The 24,883-nt window shown below is 35.6% G+C and overlaps 1 protein-coding gene across 2 annotated transcripts; it reads right to left on the bottom strand.

Moving 5' to 3' along the window:
- Nucleotides 1-666: 666 nt before the first annotated feature.
- Nucleotides 667-24,867, bottom strand: LOC134848264 (uncharacterized). Of its 2 annotated transcripts, XM_063865651.1 has the most exons (11): nucleotides 24,457-24,804; nucleotides 24,136-24,247; nucleotides 21,631-21,811; nucleotides 8,684-8,804; nucleotides 8,272-8,289; nucleotides 7,786-8,106; nucleotides 6,913-7,056; nucleotides 5,342-5,500; nucleotides 4,155-4,295; nucleotides 3,508-3,701; nucleotides 667-784 (listed from the first exon to the last, which is right to left on the bottom strand). In XM_063865651.1, exons 6-9 carry the CDS (start codon nucleotides 7,931-7,933, stop codon nucleotides 4,270-4,272), a joined length of 477 nt encoding a protein of 158 aa, XP_063721721.1. In that variant the 5' UTR covers nucleotides 7,934-8,106; nucleotides 8,272-8,289; nucleotides 8,684-8,804; nucleotides 21,631-21,811; nucleotides 24,136-24,247; nucleotides 24,457-24,804; the 3' UTR covers nucleotides 667-784; nucleotides 3,508-3,701; nucleotides 4,155-4,269. The 2 variants fall into 2 exon arrangements, with proteins under 2 accessions (XP_063721721.1, XP_063721720.1); XM_063865650.1 differs by having other exon boundaries at nucleotides 7,786-8,289; nucleotides 24,457-24,867.
- Nucleotides 24,868-24,883: the final 16 nt, after the last annotated feature.

Below are 24,883 nucleotides of genomic sequence, written 5' to 3' on the forward strand. Positions count from 1 at the left end.
GAACATTTTTTGAGTATTTTTCAAAAATGGCTTGAATGCGTTTCAAACAATCAACTGAAATGTCCCAAAAAAAACTCAATTTGATTTGATTCTTCTTGCAAATACCTCGTGCGCGACTGGATCTCCGAACCCCTTTCTCGTTTTGGCTCTGATTGAGACAGAGTAGGTGTGGCCTGTCTGCAGGTCGCTCAGAGTGACTGAGTTGGAGGGTGAGTGAGGGTCAGTGATGAAAGAGGATGCGAGGAGAGAGGCACTGTCCACTTCGGAAGTCTCCACTCTAACTTCTGAAAGTAAACAAGATTACAACAATGACTATTTCTTCTACTCTTTATACAGTCCATCTCTCTTATTTCTCCGCCGTTTCTCTTATTTCCTCACATTCCAGACTAAAAAGAGTCCTGAGGGTCGAGATTTTATCCTATTTGGTTTACTGGCGCGTCTTTTTTTCTCTCCTAACCAAAATTTCAAACCGCAAAGAAACTCTCTTTTTTCGGACCCGAACGACTAAAAACTGGTTCAGAAACCTGATATGTTAGCAAAAACGAGAACTTTATCAAGAGTAATTTGGTAATAAGAAAAAGATGACTAATTCTTAAAGACCTTCTTATATGGCAAGATGCATTCAGTTTAATTTCGCAATAAAATATTATAATCTTACCTTTAGCCCGGTAGGTGATCAAGTAGTCCTCAATTGGTCCCTGAGCAGGTACTGGACTACTCCACTCAACCACCACAAGAGAGTCAGTCACGACATCCACTGATAATTTCGAAACACTCGACGGCACTGAAAAAAAAATCTTAACTAGTTTGAAATTTCTAAGTTATTTTCTATAGCAATCGTTATTAGAAAAGTGATGCCCCGACAACTCATGAAATTCAAGGGAACCGACAAGTCGCTAGCTTTTGGACTTTTGTCAATACTTTTAATTAAGAAAAATCTTTTTTAGCCAAACCCGAAGACTGCTTATCCAATCTTATCACTGAAACAGTAAGCTACCATTTTCTTTTCAAGTTTTTTTTCTGGCTCCTTCCCATTATTGCCCCTAATAATCATCATCAAACCCCCTTCCCTATAATAGAAAAATTACAGTAAAGTGGAGCTATACATCAATTACTAGCTTTTTCTAAATTTCTTTCTTTTTCTGTAGTCTTTTACAATTTTTAAAGATGTAAAAACAATTTTCTTTGGCTGTTCTCGTTCATTCTTAATTTGATGATTTTATTGATTTAATATCTTCATACGAGTTTCCCACATACGAGTAACTAATCTGACTATGTACCAAAAATTAATTAACTAGGTTATTATACTAATGCATCGACTATGTTTTAGCAATTAAAGCGCTCGCGGACTAAATCCCCCAGGATAAAATCCCACTGGGTATATCCCCCAGGACAAAATCATCCACAGGACAAAATCCCCGTACGACAAAATCCCCATATTTTATTCATGTTTCTATTGATTCCACTTTGAATTGACTTCCATTTAAACATTCAGTTGACTTCCTATAAGAATGAGCTTTGATTGCAAAAATTAATAAGCCACGTGGCAAGTCAGTACGACAAGTGAATGGAAAATAAGGTTGATTCTTTCAGCCCGAGTTCAAATCCCAAATAAGAAAATTTATGCAATCAAGGTAAAGGTCTGTTAAATCTACCCCAGGGGTCAGAAATCCCAGGCTTCCACTACGAAAGGAAGCCCTCATTTCTTAAAAAAACATCCTCTTTATTGTGTCAACATTTCAGACCCCTAGGACCACGGAATGTTGATTTTGGGCAGGTTTGAAATTTTGATCATAATTTTGAACTTTATGTTGACTGATAAACAAATTAACGCCCCACATAGTCCCAGCAAAACGAATAGTGCAACAGGTAAGATGCCGGTTTGCGTGCTCGCAATTTAATCCCCCCATTAGCAATTAAACTTTTGCCTCTGGCAAAGTAAACTCAAATTTGAGTTAAGCAACAAAGGGGGCCAGAAAGCGTTTCACAATAACTATGCTTACTAAAAGAAAATAGAAGTAGTCAATTCTATTCAGTGGGTGTGCGAGTTGCGGCAATCAAAGCAACAATGTACGGTAAGCATATGGACTTCAAAGTAAGATTTTCTCAAATAGTTGCCACATGAGCACACGCACGGCGCGAACTATGCTTTAATAGAAACGTATACCATTAACGAACCGATCAAAGCGGACGCAGCGGCCTGCACGGACTCTTCGACACAAGACACAAAAGGTGTTGTCAAATGCCCCGGCGAAAGCCACACCAGAACGCTCCTCGAAGATGCCGGCGGTGCCTCACCCCAAACGAAGGTTCAGAAAAATGCGACCTGAAACTCGTAGCCAGCCACCGATCCGAACAGGGCTCGATTTTTAACTTCCTGTTAAAGACATGCAAACCATGAATGGAGAGGATTTTCTTCTTGAGGATTCGACAGTTCCAGGAACCGGTAAACGATATTTGGTCTTCGCAACCAACAAAAACATCGAAATCTTAAACTCTTATAAAAACTGGTTCATCGATGGAACTTTAAAAGCTGTCCTGATAACTTCTACCAAGTATACACTGTCCACTGTCCTCTGTATCTAGTCCCTACTCCTTGATAAACGTTAAAAAACGTACAACGCTTTCTGGTCGAACTTGAAAGCAGATATCCTTCCCCCCAGTTCAATCATAATGGACTTTGAAATGGCTGGAATCATTTCTGTGGGTGACAACTTTCAAGACACAGAATTTGGTTATGCTGTACAGCATCGCGAGGAAAAATAATTCAACCTGGCTATACGTCTTATAGCTGCTCTTGCGTTTGCCCCGCCCTTACACGTAGAAGCCTGCTATTAACAAATATTAGCAAGTTACCATATTCCTGACGACATCAAGGATTATTTTGAAGACACCTTTGCAGGCAAAGAAACGCTAAACTAGACGAGACGGAAATCCAGATTCGACATGGTTATGTGGAACGTTTACTTCAGGAACATTGACGACCTCACCAGGACAAACAACGCCCTTGAAGGACTCCACCGTGGATTCGAATCCATGCTCCAAATGTCAAATCCTGACATAAGGAAATTCATTGAGGCGATTCAGAGGCAGCAATCACTGCAAAATTTTAATTTCGCTCAAATGCAGCTCGGCAAAAAAGTTTATACAGGGAAAGAGGATAATTTTGGGAAGATCAAGAGAAATCTTGATGCTCTGCCGTTAACTACAAAGAGTTGGATTATCTTAAAGCCATAGCTGTTAACTTTTCCTTTTAGTTTTTAGTATTTAATCTATCTACTTCTTTTTTATTAATAATCTTTCATCAATTAATTCAAGTTTTAGTGTCGCTGTTTTATTCAATTCGAATGTGGGGGATTTCAAACTAAAAACTGGGGGATTTTGTCCTAGGGGGGTTTAGTCCTGGGGGATTATATCCGGTGGGATTGTATCATGAGGGATTTTATCTTGGGGGATTTAGTCCTGAACCCTAATTAAAGTGTTTCTTCCTTTTCTTTTTCTGTTTACATAGCGCCTATGTCCGTGGTGACTGTGATTGGATAGGAGAGTGGTCCCAATCCCAGGTGGTTGAAAGCACCCACTTGGAACACATACTCAGTGAAGCCCACTAGACCATCCACAGTCAAGGAAGTCCCACTGTCACCTCCCCCCACTGCTCCCAACTCACACGCCATGTGCAGTTGGGACTTGCCATAACACACCTGGACAGAATTGACCGGTTACACATGACCAAACAATCAACAAGAAATTAATTCTCCAAAGTTTTGGTGCCTTATCATCTTTTTTGTTAAAAAAAAATCTGACAATATTCATTTATAAACAACTAGTAAACCAAACTTAATAACTTGGTGAATAAACCTAACGCTAAACACTAACCACCCAGAGTCATTAAGATAGACAGAAAAAAAATCAATACTATATCATGTCCAATTATAAAATAACTTTCAATCATTTCAATCAAATATGCTACCAAAATCTTCACCCAATTCTTGACCGCCAATCCTAAAATTTGACGAACACCAAGAAGGCTTATGAATCAATTATTGCCGGGCCAATTATGATTATCAGTTATCGCATCTCCTTATTTTTCAACGATATCTCCTCAAAGACCGCTATTTGATCTCATTATGTGTCATTTTTTGCGAGAACAATACCTGGTATGCGTTAATGTTGAGAGCACCTAGAACCGAGTTCTAGTTCTGACTGGGAGAGTGGTGCCGACTCAGTGTCACAAAAGAAGCGCCGGCACTCCCTCGGCCACTTCCACTTTCACTCCCGAGGTGGTTTTGTTATTTCTAAAAACAGGTGCAAACAATCAGTCGATACCATAATACAACTTCATTCATATTGACACTGTTTAAACGATAAACACTATCTCAAAATCATACAATGCGGCAAAAATTCTGAATTAGGACGTATGATTTTGATTGAACGCTTACCACGGTGTTCGCCTCAGAAAATAGTCATTTTAATACAAAAAAAATGATTTTAAACAGGGCCTGGGTCTCACTTGGACACCATATATTTTTCATCAACAGATCATACCATCTCTTTTCTCTAACAATGAGTCCAGCTAAAGCTGGAGGTACCTGTTGGATAAATTTTTATTTTTTTTTGTACTGATGCGGGATGAAATAGGTAAATTCAAAAATTTAAAAACTGGGCTTCACCCAAAAGCTACTTATTGCTCTATCAAAATATGAGTGAAATTTTAGTGATCTTGGAATTTTCCCAGAGATATATTTTTTGAACAACCTTTAAGGCGTAGCATCTCATGCACGGAGGCTTCCCGCAATATGTTGCCTCGATTTAACATTTGATACCAGATGAGTTGTTTGCGAGAGGCCCAAAAATTTCAAAAAACTGACAAGAAATAAAAACATTGAATTTTCTGAAGGCCATAACTTTTTTGCTAGAAAATTTGGATGCGAGCGCTTACACAGGGGAACTTCGCTCAACCTTTCATTGATTGAAAGCAAAAATCTCAGATTTGCAAAAGTAAATTTCGAGAAAAGTCAAAAAGATTTTAAAAAAAGTCAAAAATTCGAAAACTCGACTTTTCTGAGTGCCATAACTTTTCGGTAAAAAATTGGGCATAGCCGCTTACGCAGGGAAGCTTTTCACAAACTGTTCTATACATTGAAACCATAACCTCAGATTTGGGAGGGTAGTTCTCGAGAAAAAATCCAAAATTATGAGTCAAAAAAATCCCCCCACTTACTTTTTCGAAGGCTGTAGAAAGTGGGGTAAGGTAAAAAGAGAATAAGAATTATACAGGCACAGAGGATAGTGGGCGGACTTCCTATAGGTGCCATTTTTTTTGAAAATCGTCTCTACTCACCGTCCTGTGTGACGAAGACGTAGAACAGGTGAGTCCATGGTCCTCTTCCCATCTGATAACACACTGCCAGTCTCATCTCATACATGCTGTTTAATTGCAACTGCCTACCACTACTCATTCTACTACTGTCTCCCGATGAAAACATGCTCTGCCAGTCGGCTAAAACACACAAATTACATCACAAATAGAAAAACATAGCCAAACGACAGAGGGAGAAGAGTCAATGAACTCAAAAAATATGTTTTTTTTTTAACATTCGAAGAAAAAATATCACGTTAAAGCTCTTCCAATTTCAAGAAAACTTTATATATAAGAACTAAAACTCCCTGCCTTTATCAAATGAATTGAAAAGGAATTTAAAAAAAAATCAAACTAACAAAGCCGACAAACAATAGGACGAAAAATTTATCTGAGAAAAACAAACAGGTCCTGCTCAGATTCGAACCCTCGACCTACACCATTCCAAGCGTAATTGCTCTCTTCAGGCTAAGTGTGCCGGAGATGTTAAGAAATTTGAATTCATTATTAACCAAGGTACTATAAGGAGTTCGTCTGGAAATTCGGAAAATCTGTTAGTCCTTTTTAGAAACTTTAAAGCATTCTTCACACCATTTGCATTTATGTAAATGAGAGCTAAAAATTCCTTCCTTCAGCAAACGAATTGAAACAGAACAAAAAATCATATTAACAAAGCCGACAAATAACAGGCCGAAAACTTTATGTGAAACAGAATATTTCTCGAGATTAAGGATTCAGGTGAGTGCTGTGGACAAAGCTGCCTACGTGTGATAAAAAAGTCTAGTATAGGGGTACTAGAATTCAAAGTGGTAACCTGTAGAAATATCCTTGCTAATCGCCAGTGTAATAATGACTGACACTTTTGAGAAGAAACAACGAACCCATGTTGGGAAAACAACCAAATCAGTAGCTGTTTTTTTCTACTACACAGTCAAGTCTTAACAATTAAAATCCACATTTGCTATAGTGAGCGGAAAATCACTATATACTACGATTGCCTCATATCACAGATGACTGCTTGAAAAAAAAACAGGACTGCTCGTAAATCAGGACAAAGCCTTGAATGTTCTAACAGCGCTTTGAAGCCAACAAAAAAGTTTTTGAGTGAAAACTTGATCTATATTTTTTTCTTAATTTTTTTCGTTTCCTTGTAACCCACACGCTATTTAAAACACAAAGCGATGGATTAAGGGTATTGTAACTAAAGATATGGCCAAATGACTAGCCTCAAGTCGAATTGACCCGATTGAATCCGTCGCTTACGGACAGCATATCTTCCTGATGGTATAAAAAGTTTCAGTCCAAAACGCCTAGCTAAATAGTGGAAAATTGGCTGAATAAAAAAGCATATATAATCCGCTCGTTCTTCGAAAGTTGGAACAACAAGCAACAATGTAAGAGCCTTAAAGCAAGTATGTAGTGCGTGTCAAACTAGCAAATAAGTTTTTCGATGAAATGTGAGGCTTGCTTCGAGAAAAAAAGGAATCGTATTATTACACAATCTGCTCTTGTTTAATGATAAACAGTTAATTTCACAGATTAGAAATGCAAACCTGTTGAATTCTCTCTCAGCTTGTACTGTAACTCGTATTTGACTAGATTTCCATTCAGTTTCTTGTCAGAGACTGAGAGACCGGATAGTTCTACTCTGCGTGACTTAATTGTGTAGTCTGGTATACTCGGTATTGCGTCCGGAACTAAATCAACAACAGTTATAACTGTAGATATATCGGCAACTCCCATTTAACTTTATTCATTATTATTAAATTTCATCATAATTATTCAGTATCACAAAATGGATCGTAGTCACCATGGGCTTATCAAGGAATTTCTCGAGGGGGAAGGGGGCGAATTTTCAAAAAAAAAAGAAAATTTTGTCTACCTTTTTTACTGATTTTCCGAGCACTCCCAGAACACTATAAAGACCCTATTTTGACCAGAAGCTTAGCGCAGGCGAATTTTCAAAAAAAAAAACGGATCAAAAAGCCGTTTTGGGCAGTTTGGAAAATTTTGAAAGGAAAGTTGGAATTTTGAGGCGCGCGCTCTCCTTCAAAATAGTATATATTGGCGCCTACGACGCCTTTAGAAAAATTTTACGGTGGATTGGCCTAAAATGGATGTCATAAAAAATATCAAAGGGATGACCCTTTGGTTGATAAGGCGGTCGAATCCCTGAGGGGCGACGTCCCCCCTAAATCTGCCCCTGCTAGTAACCAATTCAATTGTTTTTTTTGTGGGCAGCTTCAACCTTCCAATTCAAACACCTAAAAAATATATTGGTGTCAAAAGACAGAAGGGCTGGTCACAATATATAATTTCTGCAAATGATGTCCTGCTCTACCTTTTACATGCTGCGGTCCTGTCTCTGTTATCTTTCACTGACACAAATGCAAAAGAGTTCAAAAAGAATATTCGAAACGACTTACTATCGGGTTCTGTTGTGATAATCGCACTCGTTTTTGCACAATTCCCGAAGAAACCATTGGCTGCAATAGTTATTTCACATTTCTGATTCGGAGTCAACCCGACTATTTTAGCTGAATAGTCATAACTAGTCACTCCTAACTCGGGCATATCATTTGTGAACTCATCTACCAAGTGGACTATACTCAGTGAGAAATTCTGCACTTTCACTATTTCCTTATGATTCCATGAAATCAAACTTTCTCGCGATGTCGTGTCTTCGTTGAAGTTGTTGAACGCATCCAATCTAACCTCTGCTCCCTTGCTCGGAAGAATATTTTTTGCTGTCAGGCGATTCAGAAGTGAAAAATTTCCTGCTGCTGTTTCCGAGAGAGTTTGAGAAAAATACAGACACGGAGATACATCCTTCATGACTGCATGCCTCTGTATTTTTCTCAAACTCTCTCGGAAACAGCAGCATGAAATATTTCACTTCTGAATCGCCTGACACTTCGCTTCCTATATTGCTAAAATGGAAAAAAAACACATAGAGGACCTGGATAACAACTTCTGGAGCTACATCACAATCGCCCTCCCCCTTCTTGAAAGGGGGGCGATTGTCAAGTAGATCACAATTTCCTTAAAATAACTAACCTCCCCAGTGTAAGTAAACAATTAGTGGTCAATTTTTTAGGCTTTTAAAAAACAATCCCTCTTCCCCGTTCTATATCAGTATATTAGTCCTTGAATTGCTCCTATAAATAAGAAACTAAGATACTCTGTTATTTTCACTGTCACTGTATTTTCTGATTTTATACAAATTGGCCCTATTACAATACTTTTGAACTGATATATTTGATCTGCTTATCTTATCTTAACATCCAGTTCCAATAAGAAAGGTGGCAACTGCTTTGAACTTACAAGGAGTAGTCGAGATGTATTTGCTCTACGAAGTCTTCTTTGAGGAACTTGCCAAACACTTCGAAAGAGCAGGGTGGGCCTCGGTGCATCAAAATCCACGCGTTCTCAGGTTTCTCGGGAACTGAAAGAAACACCTGCTGATGCCTAATCACGTGTATAACAATACACCGTACCAAGTAACATTACCCTTAGGACTTTTAGGATATTGCGAAACAAAAGAATGTACAGCTATAATTTATGCACTTACAGAATATGATTTTCTGATACTTGGATCAAAACATCCAACAGTTCTATTCACAGATCATAAACCAATCATTTTTCTCTTTACACAAAAGTCAAATCCCAATCACCGAGTTTATAGATTTCAATTAATTCTAAATGTCAACTAAATAAACTTTATCCAAATCAAAAACAAATAGCACAAAAACAAGATTTTAAAGGACAAAGTTTATATTTTAACCATCGTATTTCATTCGATACAAAAGGACCAATTTCACCATCCTCTGAAGGAAACTCCTACATTATGGTAAATGTTGATGCATTTACACATTATGTAGCACTCAACCCAGTACCACATTGTAACGCTTATTATGCTTACACAACACTTTATGAACACTGGATAGCTAAATTCGGATTACCCGAAATCTTAGTTACAGACAACGGTACAGAATTCATAAATAATGAAATCATCACACTATGTCACTTATATAACATCAAACACAAACCGCGTACATCTCATGCACCTTGGACAAACGGTTTAGTCGAAGGTATGAACCGTTCACTACAAGAATATCCTAGATGTATCATAAATGGAAATGATACAAGATACACAGAATGGTCAGCAAATGTAAAATTATTTCCCTTAGCATATAATTCACAAATTACGACAACTCTAGGATTGTCACCATACGAAATGGTTTTTAATCAAAAGCCACGTAAACCAATTATGTTTACAGCAAACTCTCATAAAAATGCACAAGGTAATTGCCAGCCAAATAAAGACTCAGTTTGTTATAACCTACCTTTACACACGCATGATGAAGATCATTTTCATCACCCACAAATCCTTAAATTAGCCTCCGGTACACACACCGAATGGAATTTAAATAGAGATAAAAAAAACAATGAAATTTACCAAAGAATAGCAACAAAACTGTTTCAAAGGCAAAACATTAACGAACAAATTAATTCACGCTTTACACCAGCCTCAGATTTAAAAATTGGAACATTTGTCTTATTACCTAATTTTAATACACAAAAAGTAATTTCTAAAAAATTACAACCCCTTCGCAAAGGACCATACCAAATAATTGCCAAACCCACTGACGTCACATATAAAATCACCGATTCAGACCAAAAACAAATTGTTCAACATCGGAACAATCTATTGCCTTACTACCCAAAAGAATACGCACTACGCGAAATAACTCAATTATATTCTTTCACAGGATTAAAAGTTATTCAAAATTACCCACATACGGAAAATGAAATAAATAAACAAAACGACATTCACCTTGAAAAACAAAATAAAAAACCAACTACAACCCAAAACAATACAAAAAAGCTAGATCAAAGAATACCTCAAAAAGAAAGGAAAAATAGAAAAATGATAGAAAAAATTATACCACAAGAACAAGTCGAGAAATCAGAACATAGAGAGTCATCACGACTTAGAAATCAACCACGTAAAAACTACAAAACATTCATCCCACAATCCAAAATAAAAGAAAGTTGAATTTCAAAAACAGTTTTAATTCAAAAATTAATACTCTTTGCACCTCCGAATCATTTTGAACTTTGATTTTTCAAAATAACATGCTGACAAACACGCAACGATTCTAGTTTAAATTTAGCCAATAGGATTCATTCAATCCATCCCCTTCTATAACTATAACACCAACTTATTAGCCGAAAGATATTCAACTCCGGGCATATCTATAACTATAACTTTGCAACCTCCAGGTCAAAAATAAGCAACTTGCTAAAACTTGACAACTAAAAAAAATACCACCATAATATTACAACCCTCCCCTATCTAATAACGCAAAGATCAACAATTTTTTCCCAACTCAGACCTCAAAAACCCTCCAACCAAAAATCACAAATTAGCCTAAAGTAAAAAAGGACCATAATCATATAGCCTGAAATACAAAATTCTCAAAAATACCCCAGATCATCTGACAAATAAAAATAAAGCAAAGAAGATCTCTCGAACACCATAAAATTAGCCCCCAACAATTTTTCACAAAACTCAACCCACTTGTCAAAAATCAATAAATGACTCGACCACACTTGAAAATCGCCCGAAACAACAAAAAATATTCGACCAAGAAGTCATTTCTTAAATGTTCTTCTCTCGATCAGTCAATATCTTTAAACATACAATTTTCAACATTTTTATAAATTTTTTTCACAATACTTAAACTTTCATTCATACTTCTCTTTGATACCTTTGAAGCCTTTATAATAATTTTAATCATTTTTTGCAATATTTTTTAAATTTTTTACTCCATATTTGAAATATATCTCCAACTTTCCCAAATCATTGACCATATTCACAGGTACGATAAACCAAAGTTTATTTGAATGATACGAACCATTTTTAGTAGAACAGATATTTTTTTACTATTTGTAATTTTTATAACTTTTTTATTAACCCTAATATTGACAATATGCAAATGTATAAAAAAGGCAATCATAACATTCGCTTTAGCAACAATCCTTTTAATTATTTTCCTTGAACAATACTACAATAAACATAAAGTTTTTCACTAAGAAAAATCAATCAATACAACCTTTAAAAATTGCTAACCAACAATCACACAGTCAGTCTTCACCGACACCATCCCAAGAAAACCCGACAATACCTACAACTACCCAAAACCACCAAACATCGAAACGAATTTCTTTCCAAGATAACCCATACACTTTTGAAGAACGACACGCTCGCTTATCTGTACCATTAGAACCAGTTCAGCGACATGCACCCCTAAGTGAACCAACATATAACTTGTACCCAACAATACCACAAGAATTAAGTAGAATAAGAAATATTAGTCAAAACCAAAATACAGTTGAAATAAATAGACAAATTATACATCCACGACGAAATAGAAATTTTCAAACCCCCCGAGTTCATTTTGATATACCCCAATCCCCATCACTAAGTACTCCAGAAAACCCAATTAGCATACTACCGGATACCCCTACACTTCTTTCACAACGTAGCACCTCAAGTATACCCTCAGATTACTTAGGTTCAACACCAACATCTGAACCAATAGGTGACAATCCCTTTAACCCCCCCCCCCCCCAATCAAACGTCACGACTACCATATTGGACAACACACTCATTCACACAAGGTGAACCAAATTTAATAAATGACCCAATAGATATTTCTACGGATACAACAACATCATCATCACTACCAGAAACATTATCACTACCGTCAACACCATCAATAAGCCAGATTTCACCGACGCCTTTCCCCCTAAATTTTCCAAATAACCTCGACGCTAGATATCGAGAACAATCATCAACAAATAATCCAATAGGATTAGATTGGAACACGTTCACAGCACCCCCACCATTATTCGGACAACATCCCGAAATTAACCGACTCCACAATTGGGCACTCCATAGACTACAATATAGACAAGACATCCACGAAGACATTCGTGACCATAACATCCAAGTACTCCAACAAAATAGTCTACAATTAAAATTCACGGTTAAACGGTTAAACTTAACAACATTGCTCAACATCATTACCCATTAAACCCACCCAATATAACAGCTCAATCGCTACCACCACCATTTATAACAACTGAAGTAATATATAAATACGACAGATACACCAAAAAGAGGATTGGTTACATCACATTTTATAACCCATACTCAGGATTATCATACACATGTATATTCTAAAAGTATTGATTATTCTACAAATCCTTTTACTAGCATTTTCCGATCAGAACACAAATCCTTCTCCTCGCACAGGACCCCAGGACTTATTAGTAACACAATACGATTGTGAAGAAAATGAACAAAAAACACTACACAAATATGCAATAAATCAAGTATCACAATGCGAAACGGAACCACAAGCTATAGAAACTACAAATGTAATAGCGACACCGTATTCAAAAGCCCGAGCAACAACAATCGCAGGATATAAATTTACAGCAACATTTTCCGAAAAGAAAGTACATTGTTCACAAGTTTCAAACGGAAATAAAAACCGACTTGACCACGAATCATTCTACCAAAGTAATATAGAACGACTTCTACATCTAAATCCCGATGATTGTAAAAACAAGCTACTCAGATTAAATATCACAAGAAATAAAAACACCGACATAAAACTAGTATATTTCAAGTCCTGCCGATTCTGTACATCAAGCAGAACTTGAAAGATATCAAGGACATATAAAACTAGATGAAAAATACCCATACAACGGCGCACACGGAAGATTAACTTATGACATACACGATAAGCACTGGATACCACACATTGGTATAAATAATCCATCAAACTGCAAAGCAGACACAAAAAAGAAAGGATATCAAGAAATAATGTTTTTCGATTGGAAAATACAACTCGAAAAAATACAACTCACACGAGATTTATCCGACAACACAATGATCTGTCAAGGAATTAGATTACCTTGTAAAAACGATCAAGGTTATTGTGATCCTACAACACGGACACAAGCAACAATTGTTTGGTTTCCCGAAGATACATGCACAACATTTCAAGTAGCAAAAATACACGCTCGAATGATAAAATTTCACGAAAAATATTTTATAAAATCACTTCCACATGAAAAAGTCCATCCATCACGAAAACAAAGTACTGATTTTCGAAATGTCCATTTTTTAGAAAATAAATTAACACGTTTCCAAATATATCAAGAAACAGAAATCGCATGCAAATACAGAAACCCACTTCACAAAACACAATATTCTGAAATATTAGTTGAATACGAAAAAGATTTCGACATGACCACTGGAAAAATAAAAATTGACCCTTATGCCACAGGTCACTCTCTACACGAGGGAACATCATACATACCAGTTAAATTTCAAAAATAATCAACCTGGTGGAAATGGTCAACCTGGTGGTCAACCGGGTGAAAAACTAAAACCACATGACACTAGAAGCACACGTTTACAAGAACTATCACTAAGGAATAATACTTATTTTGGTAATATCCACTATGATATCCACTTAGATATGAAGTTAGACTACACGATTAGTCGATTTTTTTAAGAAATGTCACTCTCCGAATTAGAAACACTTCACCAACTATGCGAATTAGAAAGGACGCAAATCCTACAATCACTCGCACTAGCAATATTAAAAATACCCTACGCAGGATATTTATTATCAGGAAAAAGATCAAATATTTTAGACTACGAAGGAAACATTTTATGGTTTTATACTTGTACCAAAAAATTATCACCACTATATGTTTTTGAAGATAAACGATGCTATAAAAGAATTCCTATCTTTTATAAAAATAAGGTACATTTTGTTGACACACTTTCAAGACGAAGATATTTTTGGGATACCGCAGTCCCATGTGGATCAAAAAATAGCCACAATGTAGTACAATTGAACCCTGATGAAGATAAATATTATCTTCTTACTCCATACCCCACGTTAATGCAATCACTCAAAAAATTTTCACCCGAAAGCATCAGAGCTCTTGCTCGTAATCCAAATATTGATTTACAATCAATTGGAATATATTCAAAATCCAACACCACATTAGAACACAACAGTTCCAAGAATTATTAACACAAATGGACACTATACAAAGACAATCAATTGACCAAAATTTACGCAAACTTGCCGAAACCGCAGGATTTGCAGATATTTATACACAAGATTATAGCGGATGTTTTGAAGACATTAAAGACTATATATATCTAAACGGTGAAAAATACAGACCACAAGATATTTCACCTATAAATATTTTTAGCTTTGTTACACTAAAAATGAAATTCTCGATTTTCTAGGATGGCCCTATTATATCTTAGAAAAATTAACTATCCTTTACGCAATGTTTAACTTTATAGGTTTTCTTTTTTCACTTTAAAAAGGAATCTATAACACATGCGCTATACACACACAAGTAAATAGACAAGCAAGTGTAGCACGCATACTATTTGCAGGATTTTTTGGAATTTTTTTATCATCAATCAACAAAATTCTTCTAGACGCACAAATAAAAGAATATAATACAAAAATAGCGACAAGACAGAACACATACGACGAAGAACATCATAACACAGAAGTAACACCTACCGACCACAGTTGCCACCCCTACCACATAACCATCCATTATCCTTAGTTCCACGTAATTTCTGAAACCTAGCAATAACACATAACACAAATTTTAAACAAAACATATCGCAAAGTCCCATACAACATATAATGACACATCATTCACAAGATGCTAATACATATGAACAATTTATAGAACAACCCCATACCAACGCTTTTCAGTCTCAAAATAATCATTTTTTTAGCCCACGATGAGCCGACAACTTGGATCCCTACACCGCTCAAATTCCCATCCAACCAACCTCCACACTCCAATCCCAATAACCCCACTTTTTGCTTTCCCGCCACCCGATTTCCCAACTATTAATATATCATCAAGCATGAATTCGGATACTAATTCAGATATTTCAGTTTTATACTCCTTTTCACAACTTAATAACCCTAATATAGAACCCCCTGACGAATTTGCAGACTCCGAACCATCTCCATCCAATAATTTCTAAACCAACTCCTCAGTTTTTTCAAAACCCCCTTTTCAACCGATCCCACCAAATAACCCACTCCCATCCGTTGCTACTCCTTCTTATGCTTCACAAGTAACCCCAACCTATTCTCCATTTCATTCCGACCGATCATCTAATAATTGTCCAGATACCTCCCAAATCTCCCAAGAACTCGATATTTTTATCACCCTACAACAGCTAATACACCCTAACATCCTCACTATAAATCAAATTTCATCCACAATAGAATCCTTAAACCCACCTACTCCTACACCCTCCTCAGCTTACACTGCATCATTAGCACAATCATCCACATCCACTGAATCATCAAATAGCACTCACCGAGCTTATCGCACTTTTAAAAGAAAATTCCCGAACCATCCATTCCCGACCAAACCAGGAACAGCCTGCGAATATATAAACCATCCACACCACACCAACACGAAAGATTTTCTAGCAATCACCTTACCCTCATTCCCACAATATACTTTAAACACACCTAACGACACTAACGACACACGTAGTTTTGTAGATGAACATGTTTTAATGCCAACACTTCATCGGACAGCATATTACCATTTTACTAATCCCCTTTGCCTGCCACTATCTAATACTCATAACGATATAGAAAAGAATAAAGATATGCTATATAGACTCACCGCAACACTAATACCTAGACAATTTACTTATATAGGATATAAAAAATCACTAAAAACATTCACTGCACCCCGAGCTAACGAATTTTATCAAGAACATTACGACCATAATATCATCCGACCTAATCAAGAGCAATTTCTAGATGACGACCGCTTCGCTAACCCACAACTAACAGAAAAATTCTTCATCAAAACGTCATATGTATTCACACTTAATATTTTTGATAGAAAAAATGATCACATCATTTCTGAAGCACTAACTGATATTCAAGCTTACGAAAGTTTTAAAGAAAAATTTCAGTTATTTTCACTAACCTTTCACTTCCTTGCACCACATTAACGCGATATGCACTGTTCACACGACTTTATGTTACGCACTAAACAGACTCATACATATACATACTATCGCTTTATACAAAATCATTTTGATTTACACACTCCATCAAGACAACCACACCATCGTTTTCAGTTTCTTAACTCGAGTACACTTCACCATTTTTTCTTAATTTCACCTATTGCATCAAGGATACTAACCTCCACGGCATCCTCCGCAATTATGATCCAGTAACACAAATGTATATATTTTGTCCAATCACGAAGACCTTTAATGCCGAAGAATCCAGACCCTTCCTTATGTCACATGGATTTATCCAACCTATAGAAATCCCAATATTAGAATTTATTCACAATACTAAATATAATCACAAAAGATATAACCTCATTCAAAACACACCTTATGAGTTTGCAGTAGGCACCGAAGAACTAAAAACCATTAAAGCACTTCAATTGCTTTGGCCACTGCTCCAAACTAAAAACATCATTCGCATACTAGCAAAGTTACTAACAACTTCGGACATAATACACGAGATCTTTTCCCACGGCTTTTTCCCAGATAATTAACAGGTAAGTATAATTTAAAAATATTCTTAACTAATAAATTTAAATTAGTACTAACGATTCTTTACTCATGTTTCTTTTACATTTTTAGTCTTCATACCACGATCATCTGCAAAAAACAGAAGAAAAAAATAAATAAACTTGTTAAAATTCTTCTAAACTTCTTTAATATTTTACACAAGATAATATGATAAAATTCATACCAAATGTAGTAAATTAATTTATAAATTATTCCCCCATAAAGCAGTAAATTTAATTATGATGAAAATTTATAACTTTAAATTTCCCGCAAAAACTAGCAGTAAAATTGAAAATCTATGTAATAAATTGATAAAATGAAAATGCAGTACTAACCATTTGATATTTTCATTCACTCGCACAGGAATTCTATCCAAACTCGCACAGCTCGCCCACGAAGAATTGTTTAAATAATGATTTTAAGTTTCAAGTTTTCACACTCAACAACTCTAACACACGATAACAAATTCCAAACTTTCCTTTAACCCGGTTGGAAAGGAATTATATACTAAACCAAACTAACCAACGCAGCTTACTAAACATCACAAACCATAAAATAACAGCATGACTAAGAAAAGAAAACCAACGGTACCCAAACCGGATTAACCCAGTTTAAAACTGGATAATTTATTCTTTTGAAGACTATTATAAAGTCTAAGAAAGAAATAATAAAACACAAAAAAGTCGAAAGACAAACCCATAATAAAAACAATTTGATTTTTGAAAAAGGACACAACCAAAGAAACATAAGAAAGACCAACATAAACCCAACAAAAAACGTTATCACATAACAGGACCTCTCAAAGAAACCGCACGAAACCATACTCCCACTCCTGGCCTAACCCACCAGAGAGGACGTCCTGAGCATGCTCTATTGCCGGCCTAACCCACCGCGCTACATCCACGCTTTGTGACCACACTTCTTTTTTTAATAAGAGGTACTCAAGGGTGAGTAACTCTTCAAAATAACAGAACTAAAACAAAATGCTTTTGTGAAAACAATTAACTAAATTCATAATTAAAAAACCAAACTTTTAAAAACTTTATAAAATGTAAATCATACCTTGCAGTATATAGATCAACACACAACAACAAAGACGAACATCCAAAGACAAAATGACCCCATTACACTCGAACAAGAATGGCTAACCACAACCGATATGCCGTCCACAATCACAACTCAAAGGATTTTGAGTACGACTTGACTTCGCAGAAAAGGACTTCATTGAACTAGACCAATGACCACTTCGATGTTCAAGTATACGTACAGATCCGAGTTACAAAGCATCCCTTCCACACACAATCTCCACGCCATTCCCAGACGAGGTTGAACACAAAACAAGTTCTCTACATAATACAGAAAAACCTGTCATAGCCAACCATTCTGAAATCAGATTGAGTTTGTTGGGAAAACCCAGTCTTTGTCATAAGAAGACACAACGATTGATCCTGGAACTTCTCTAAAGAGAACCCAGTAGAATATGATGTTCGCCAAATACCAACGTCCATCATCCATCCTTTGAATTGCAGAAAAACAATTCTAAAAAACTCTGTAAAACCCGGATGGGTGGAACCTGATCTAAACTACATTTTATGATTGGATAAATTAGATATTTTACCACTGTAAAGTATTTAATATTAACCAATCATGATCCATCTAACTAACAACCCACTTATTTGTAAGTGCTGAAATTACTTGTAATTTCAGCACCAGAGAGATTTGAATTTAACTTAGAAATTAGTTGCCTCTCCAAGAGAACTTCAGCAGCCGCAATAAACCAGTATACCCTAGATCTATTGAGCCTAGCAGAGACTAGTTAAACAACCTGAGACTAGATAGTATAAGAGTAAGATTAGGATCGGTATTAGACTAAGAAGTTGCACGAATCTATCCGGCCGAAAATAAGATAGCGTGACGAACAGACGGTGTACCCTATCCGAAATTACTCTATGAGTTAACCACATCGGTCCTAACTCAATACCCATTTCGTATCGCTTTCCATGTCCAGACCAAAGTCTCAAATATGTTTACTTGGGCACTCAATAGAATCAGTTTTAAGGGGCAATTTCAAATTCGGCCTGTACCTTACTACTCGGCAGTACTTAATTCGCGGGTGTCGAAAAATGAGCGGTCTTAATTGGGGTGGTGGGGTTTTGAATTGATCAGTATCAAGTCTGAATAATATCGTGCCTAAATTGAGTCAACAATTTTCTTACACATAAAAATTTTTCTAAAACTCAGGGTATAAACTTTATAGAATAAAAATTGAGGTGAGATCAAAGCAGCGACCCCCCAGCTTCCATGAAGTTATGATGAAGTTGATTTTTGTTGAGGGGGATCACAATTAGTGCAGAGTATTATGCACATGAATAATTAAATGATAAATGTATATAGATGTCTATAAATGCAAAAAAAATGTTTTCGTTTATTTCAGTTTTCCCGCACTGAAGTTTAATGGATAATAATTGATTATATTGGATTTTCATTGTCAGTCTCTACAAAATAACAAAAATAATCGATTATAATCGATTGAAAATGGATTATAATGATAATATTTTTTTTAAGCAATAAAAATCCAATATAATCGATTATAATCGATTATAATCGATTAATTTCAAAAAATTTTATCAAAAGAAAACTAATCCATTTTAATCGATTATAATGGATTATAATCTATTTATTCAAATCTTTTTGTGTGTTGTTTTCATTTTTTCATAATTTTGTTCAACTTATATAATAGTTATTTTGTTCTCTCGCTTATTTTCATTTTTTCCTATTTTCAATCGAGTTAAGAAAAATTGGTGGAGCTGGTCACAATTTTGTTTTTGGGCACTTTTTGGAAAATTACTACATATTGGCCGCCCCTGGATGAACGTAATCGTTCGAGTTTTGCAGAAAGTTGCAAAAATTAGAGTCATTATTTTAATCAATTTTCATGGATTTTATGAATAAAAAATAATCCATTATACTGAAAATAAAAATGGATTATAATCGATTATAATGGATTATAATGGATTTATATTTTTCCAAAATAATCGATTATAATCGATTAAAAATCGATTACATGGTCTAAATTTGACATGATAGTCGATTATATAGACAACATTTTAGTCAACGAAAATCCATTATAATCGATTATTACCCATGAAACTTCGGTGCGGGTTGCAAAGTTGTGCAACTTGAATTTAACTAATTCGAAACGTTTTCATTACCGTCTAGAATGAACTTGCCATGATTTATCTTGTTGTTCTTCCAAGTCGAGCACTCTTATCTTTCAGTATTACTGGAAGCAATAACATGTGCTTCTTCGCACAATAACACAAATGCAGAAACATGTAAAGAGGAAGAAGGTTTGTGGCACACAAATTGAGCAAACAAACCCCACAACTGAGTGACATCAACGAAACAACAAATACTCAACCAAACTTATCCTTCGAGTGTTTTTATTGAAGATCACTAGTGCATCATTTCTTTTTGTTCGCAATGCCAACTTTCTAATTCCCACTGTCAATATTATTTGCCTTTACTATATTTTGAAATGTGTGGCCAAACTCAATCGACCACGCTTCATAGCCGCCTCACTACCGCAGTTCTGGACAGTTAAAACTGACAGCTGTTCCAAGAAACGAAGATTCTGTGGTTGCATTTTGAGTTTGGCTATCCTAAAAGACAAAGCATCCCCTCCACGCACAATCTCCACGCCATTCCCAGACAAGGTCGAACACAAAAGAAGTTCTCTACATGAAACAGAAAAACCTGTCATAGCCAACCATTCTGAAATCAGATTGATTTCATTGGGAAACACAGTCGTTGTCACAAAACGACACAACGATTGATGTCCCTAACTCCAGCGTCCTGGAACTTCTCTAACAAGAGGAACTGGACAAGAATACGATGTTCGCCGAATACCAACGTTCATCATCCATCCTTTGAATTACAGAAAGATAATTCTAAAAAATTCTGTAAAACCCGGATGGGTGGAACCTGATCTAAACTACATTTTATGATTGGATAAATTAGATATTTTACCACTGTAAAGTATTTAATATTAACCAATCATGATCCATCTAACTAACAACCCACTTATTTGTAAGTGCTGAAATTACTTGTAATTTCAGCACCAGAGAGATTTGAATTTAACTTAGAAATTAGTTGCCTCTCCAAGAGAACTTCAGCAGCCGCAATAAACCAGTATACCCTAGATCTATTGAGCCTAGCAGAGACTAGTTAAACAACCTGAGACTAGATAGTATAAGAGTAAGATTAGGATCGGTATTAGACTAAGAAGTTGCACGAATCTATCCGGCCGAAAATAAGATAGCGTGACGAGCAGACGGTGTACCCTATCCGAAATTACTCTATGAGTTAACCACATCGGTCATAACTCATTTCTCATCTCGATTCTGATTGGTTAATGTAGTATTTGTCAGCTTACTGACGAGTATGAATACGCAGATGTCAGTTTGTATAAATACTGCAACGTAACCGGATGCCACCCTCATTTTTAGAATTGGGCAACTGTTCTATCAAGTTTTACATGTGCAAGCAAGGGAGAATTAACCATAGACGAATTCGTTACCTCTTGGAGGGGCGCGTTTCTTCAGAGGCTTCGACCACTCTCCCTTGCCAGCTTCATTTACAGCAGCCACCTGCGCGTAGTAGGTCAAGTTGCTACGAAGACCATAAAGTTTTGCCGTCAAGATTTTACTGATCTCCAATTTAATTGTCTCAATCAACTTCTGGTTGTACAGCAGTTGTGCCTACAAATAAAGCAAACCCCCAAGTTTCACGTCGAAAATTTCATCATACTACGTACGTATCATGATGGTGATACGAACAATAAAGTTAAAATTATAAATAAAAGACATTACAAATATATATTTTCTTAAAAATTAATTGTGTACTTTGCCGGACAGTCGAAAAAATTAGCTGAGCAAAAATTTCAATGCATGCTTTTAATAACAAAAAGCAGCTGAAGAGTGAAGTTTCCAATTTTAATTTGATTTAAAAAAATTTTAATTTCAAATTATAATATAACTATGAGCAACTTAAAACTTGAATATCAAATTATTTAGTTTCACCTTGTCTTTAATATCTAAACACAGAGGCTTCATGTAATTTCTTGTCTTAAAATGTTAGTTCTTACATTTTTTTTGAGGTTAGCTTAACTTGGGTCATGTATTTTAGGGTTGGAGAGAAACGTATATATCGATTCGTGAGAATTTTTGTTACTTTCTCGTGGCTAGTATATGTTAAGGTGTTAACTTACTAAATCTAACCTAGAGGTTGTGATTTGTGATCAAGGGTTGGAGAATAGTAAATCGATCCACAAGGTTCAGGTACAATTAGAACACAAGTAGTTCGTTAGGCACTATTTTAAACTTACTAAGTTCAAGTATTATCCTGGGTCAGTTAAGAGGGGGGATCAAGTGAAGGATGAATAACCGAAGTTCTTCACTGTTTATCTTAATTAAAATGGTTAATTTTTGTGAAAAATTATTATTAGTCCTGGGTCTTGAGTAAGGGTAGGATAGCGAATCGACGTTTCAGGTCGTTAAACACTTTATAATTTGTGAGGGGGAGAACAAAAATGTTCCAGTTGATCCAAGGATAAGCCTTGATGATCGAAATATAAAATTAATTTATTTTTGATTTAATTCAAGCAAAATTTAACTAAAGATTCAAGGAAAGCCTTGATGATCTGTTGTTTTAAAGAAGATAAACTTGAATTAAAACAAGGATGAGCCTTTATAATTTAAGTTAAAACTTAATTGAAAATAATTTAGGTGAAAATTAATTAGAAAATTATGTTTTAGTTTTTGGCGATGTTAGTAGTTTTATGATTTGCTGTTTTGTTTTAGGTGATGAAGCTGGGATGAAGAGATGATTTGTATATATATAAACTAACAATTAGTTTTTTAAACTACTTAATTTTGTATCATTATTTTTGAAAAATATTTTTATTCAAGATGTTTTTGAAATTTACTGCAGATTTTGGATGGAATTGATTAGTGATATTTTTATCAATCGTTAATGTACAATTAATAAGTTTATAGCGCCATTAGTGATCGTTGAAGAATTTTCTTCAAAAATTCTATGTCAGTACATGGAAATCTAAATTTAGTGCTAGAAGTATTCTAAATGTAAAAGTTTGATCTGGCTTTTGCCGTACGATATTATAATCGATTAGTAGATTTCGTCCTAATCGTATGTTGTCTCTTGTCCGAGGTCTTTTTCCAATACCAGGTAGTTCTCGTATTGTTCGGAAATATGGTAGTGATCTATTGAGTCGTAGAGACATTTCAACTAAATTTTTGTGGTATAACATTTTTTATGTTATATTGTTCTAATTCTAAGCTAATGTTTGTTTTCTAATCTAAGTTTGTTATGGTCTTGTTCGAGCCTCACTGTTAAGTTTAGTTGGTTACTTAACTCATAGAGTAATTTCGGATAGGGTACACCGTCGGCTCGTCACGCTATCTTATTTTCGACCGGATAGATTCGTGCAATTACTCAGTCTAATACCGATCCTAATCTTACTCTTATATCTCCTAGTCTCAATAGATCTAGTGTATACTGGTTTATTGCGAGTCGGTCTCTTGGAGAGAAGCAACTAGGTTCTAATTTAAATTCAAATCTCTCTGGTGCTGAAATTACAAGTAATTTCAGCACTTACAAATAAGTGGGTTGTTAGTTTGTTGGAGTATGATTGGTTAGTATTAAATATTTTATAGGGATAAAATATCATAATAATAACCAATAATAAAATCCATTTTGAATCTGGTTCCACATCCAATTACAAAAAGGAAAATGTCGAGACTTAGAATCACATATAAGCCGTTCAACATTCCTACAGCTACTAATGTTGGATAGCAATTGCAAACAAAAATTAAAATGAAAATTAAGTCGCCAGATTTTAATTCTGGGTTAATCGCTCGGGTTTAATTCATAAAATTTAAATAATTCTGTGCATTCCAGTTCTGCCCTGTACTGAATCATAATAAGTAATTCTGTACTTTCTGTACAGGGCAGGGCTCCAGTTGAATAAATCCTTGCAAAGCATATATATCTGTGCATATCTTACCCATTGGGGCCTATGCAGTCGAACTGGACAAACTCGGTCGAGTGAGCAATCGCCTCTGTGTCTCTTGGCTCCAACACAAATTCATTTTAATCACTCTCAGACTCTTCAGAATCTAAAGCACATGAACCCGATTGACACCAAATAACACCAATTGAACCATTTAAACAAATCACTTGAACCGTGCATATTAATCATTGTTCATCTATTACGTCTTTAGAGCGAAAAAAAAACATAAATCTGAACACAGCTCACTAATTGTTACCAATACAGCAACTATTATGCTGTTCAAAAAACAGTCTAGAAGATAAAAACGCCTCTTACTTTCAATTTGAACGCTTATCTTTGACAACTTAGTTTCGTCCAGCAAGCACCAATAGGAAACTGGTTGAGACGCTTGCAAGGGCAGCAGCGCCAATTCGCCTCTATGGGTGACAAAACTGGTTTCCGTTTCCGAACTAGCTCTGGCTGAAATAGTCCTGCCTAATTGGTCAACCCAACTAATCCGACTGCGTAGGTCCCCCGATATTGCTCTTGATTGGTCAATGTCCTTCTCTAGATTTTCAACCCCACATTTTAAAATCAAAGAAGCTCCATTTTGTCCAGATGTCACTGATACGACTTTGAATGCATTTAGCGAAACGTTAATGACTAAAACTGTCAATAAATTTTAAAGGATGTGGCTGTGGTTTAGGAAAATCTTCAGTTTTTTGATTTCTCAATATGATTCCTAAACTGTTTTAGTCCTTAA

Source organism: Symsagittifera roscoffensis, chromosome 6 (assembly GCF_963678635.1).
Source record: "Symsagittifera roscoffensis chromosome 6, txSymRosc1.1, whole genome shotgun sequence".
Taxonomy (NCBI): Eukaryota; Metazoa; Xenacoelomorpha; order Acoela; family Convolutidae; genus Symsagittifera; species Symsagittifera roscoffensis.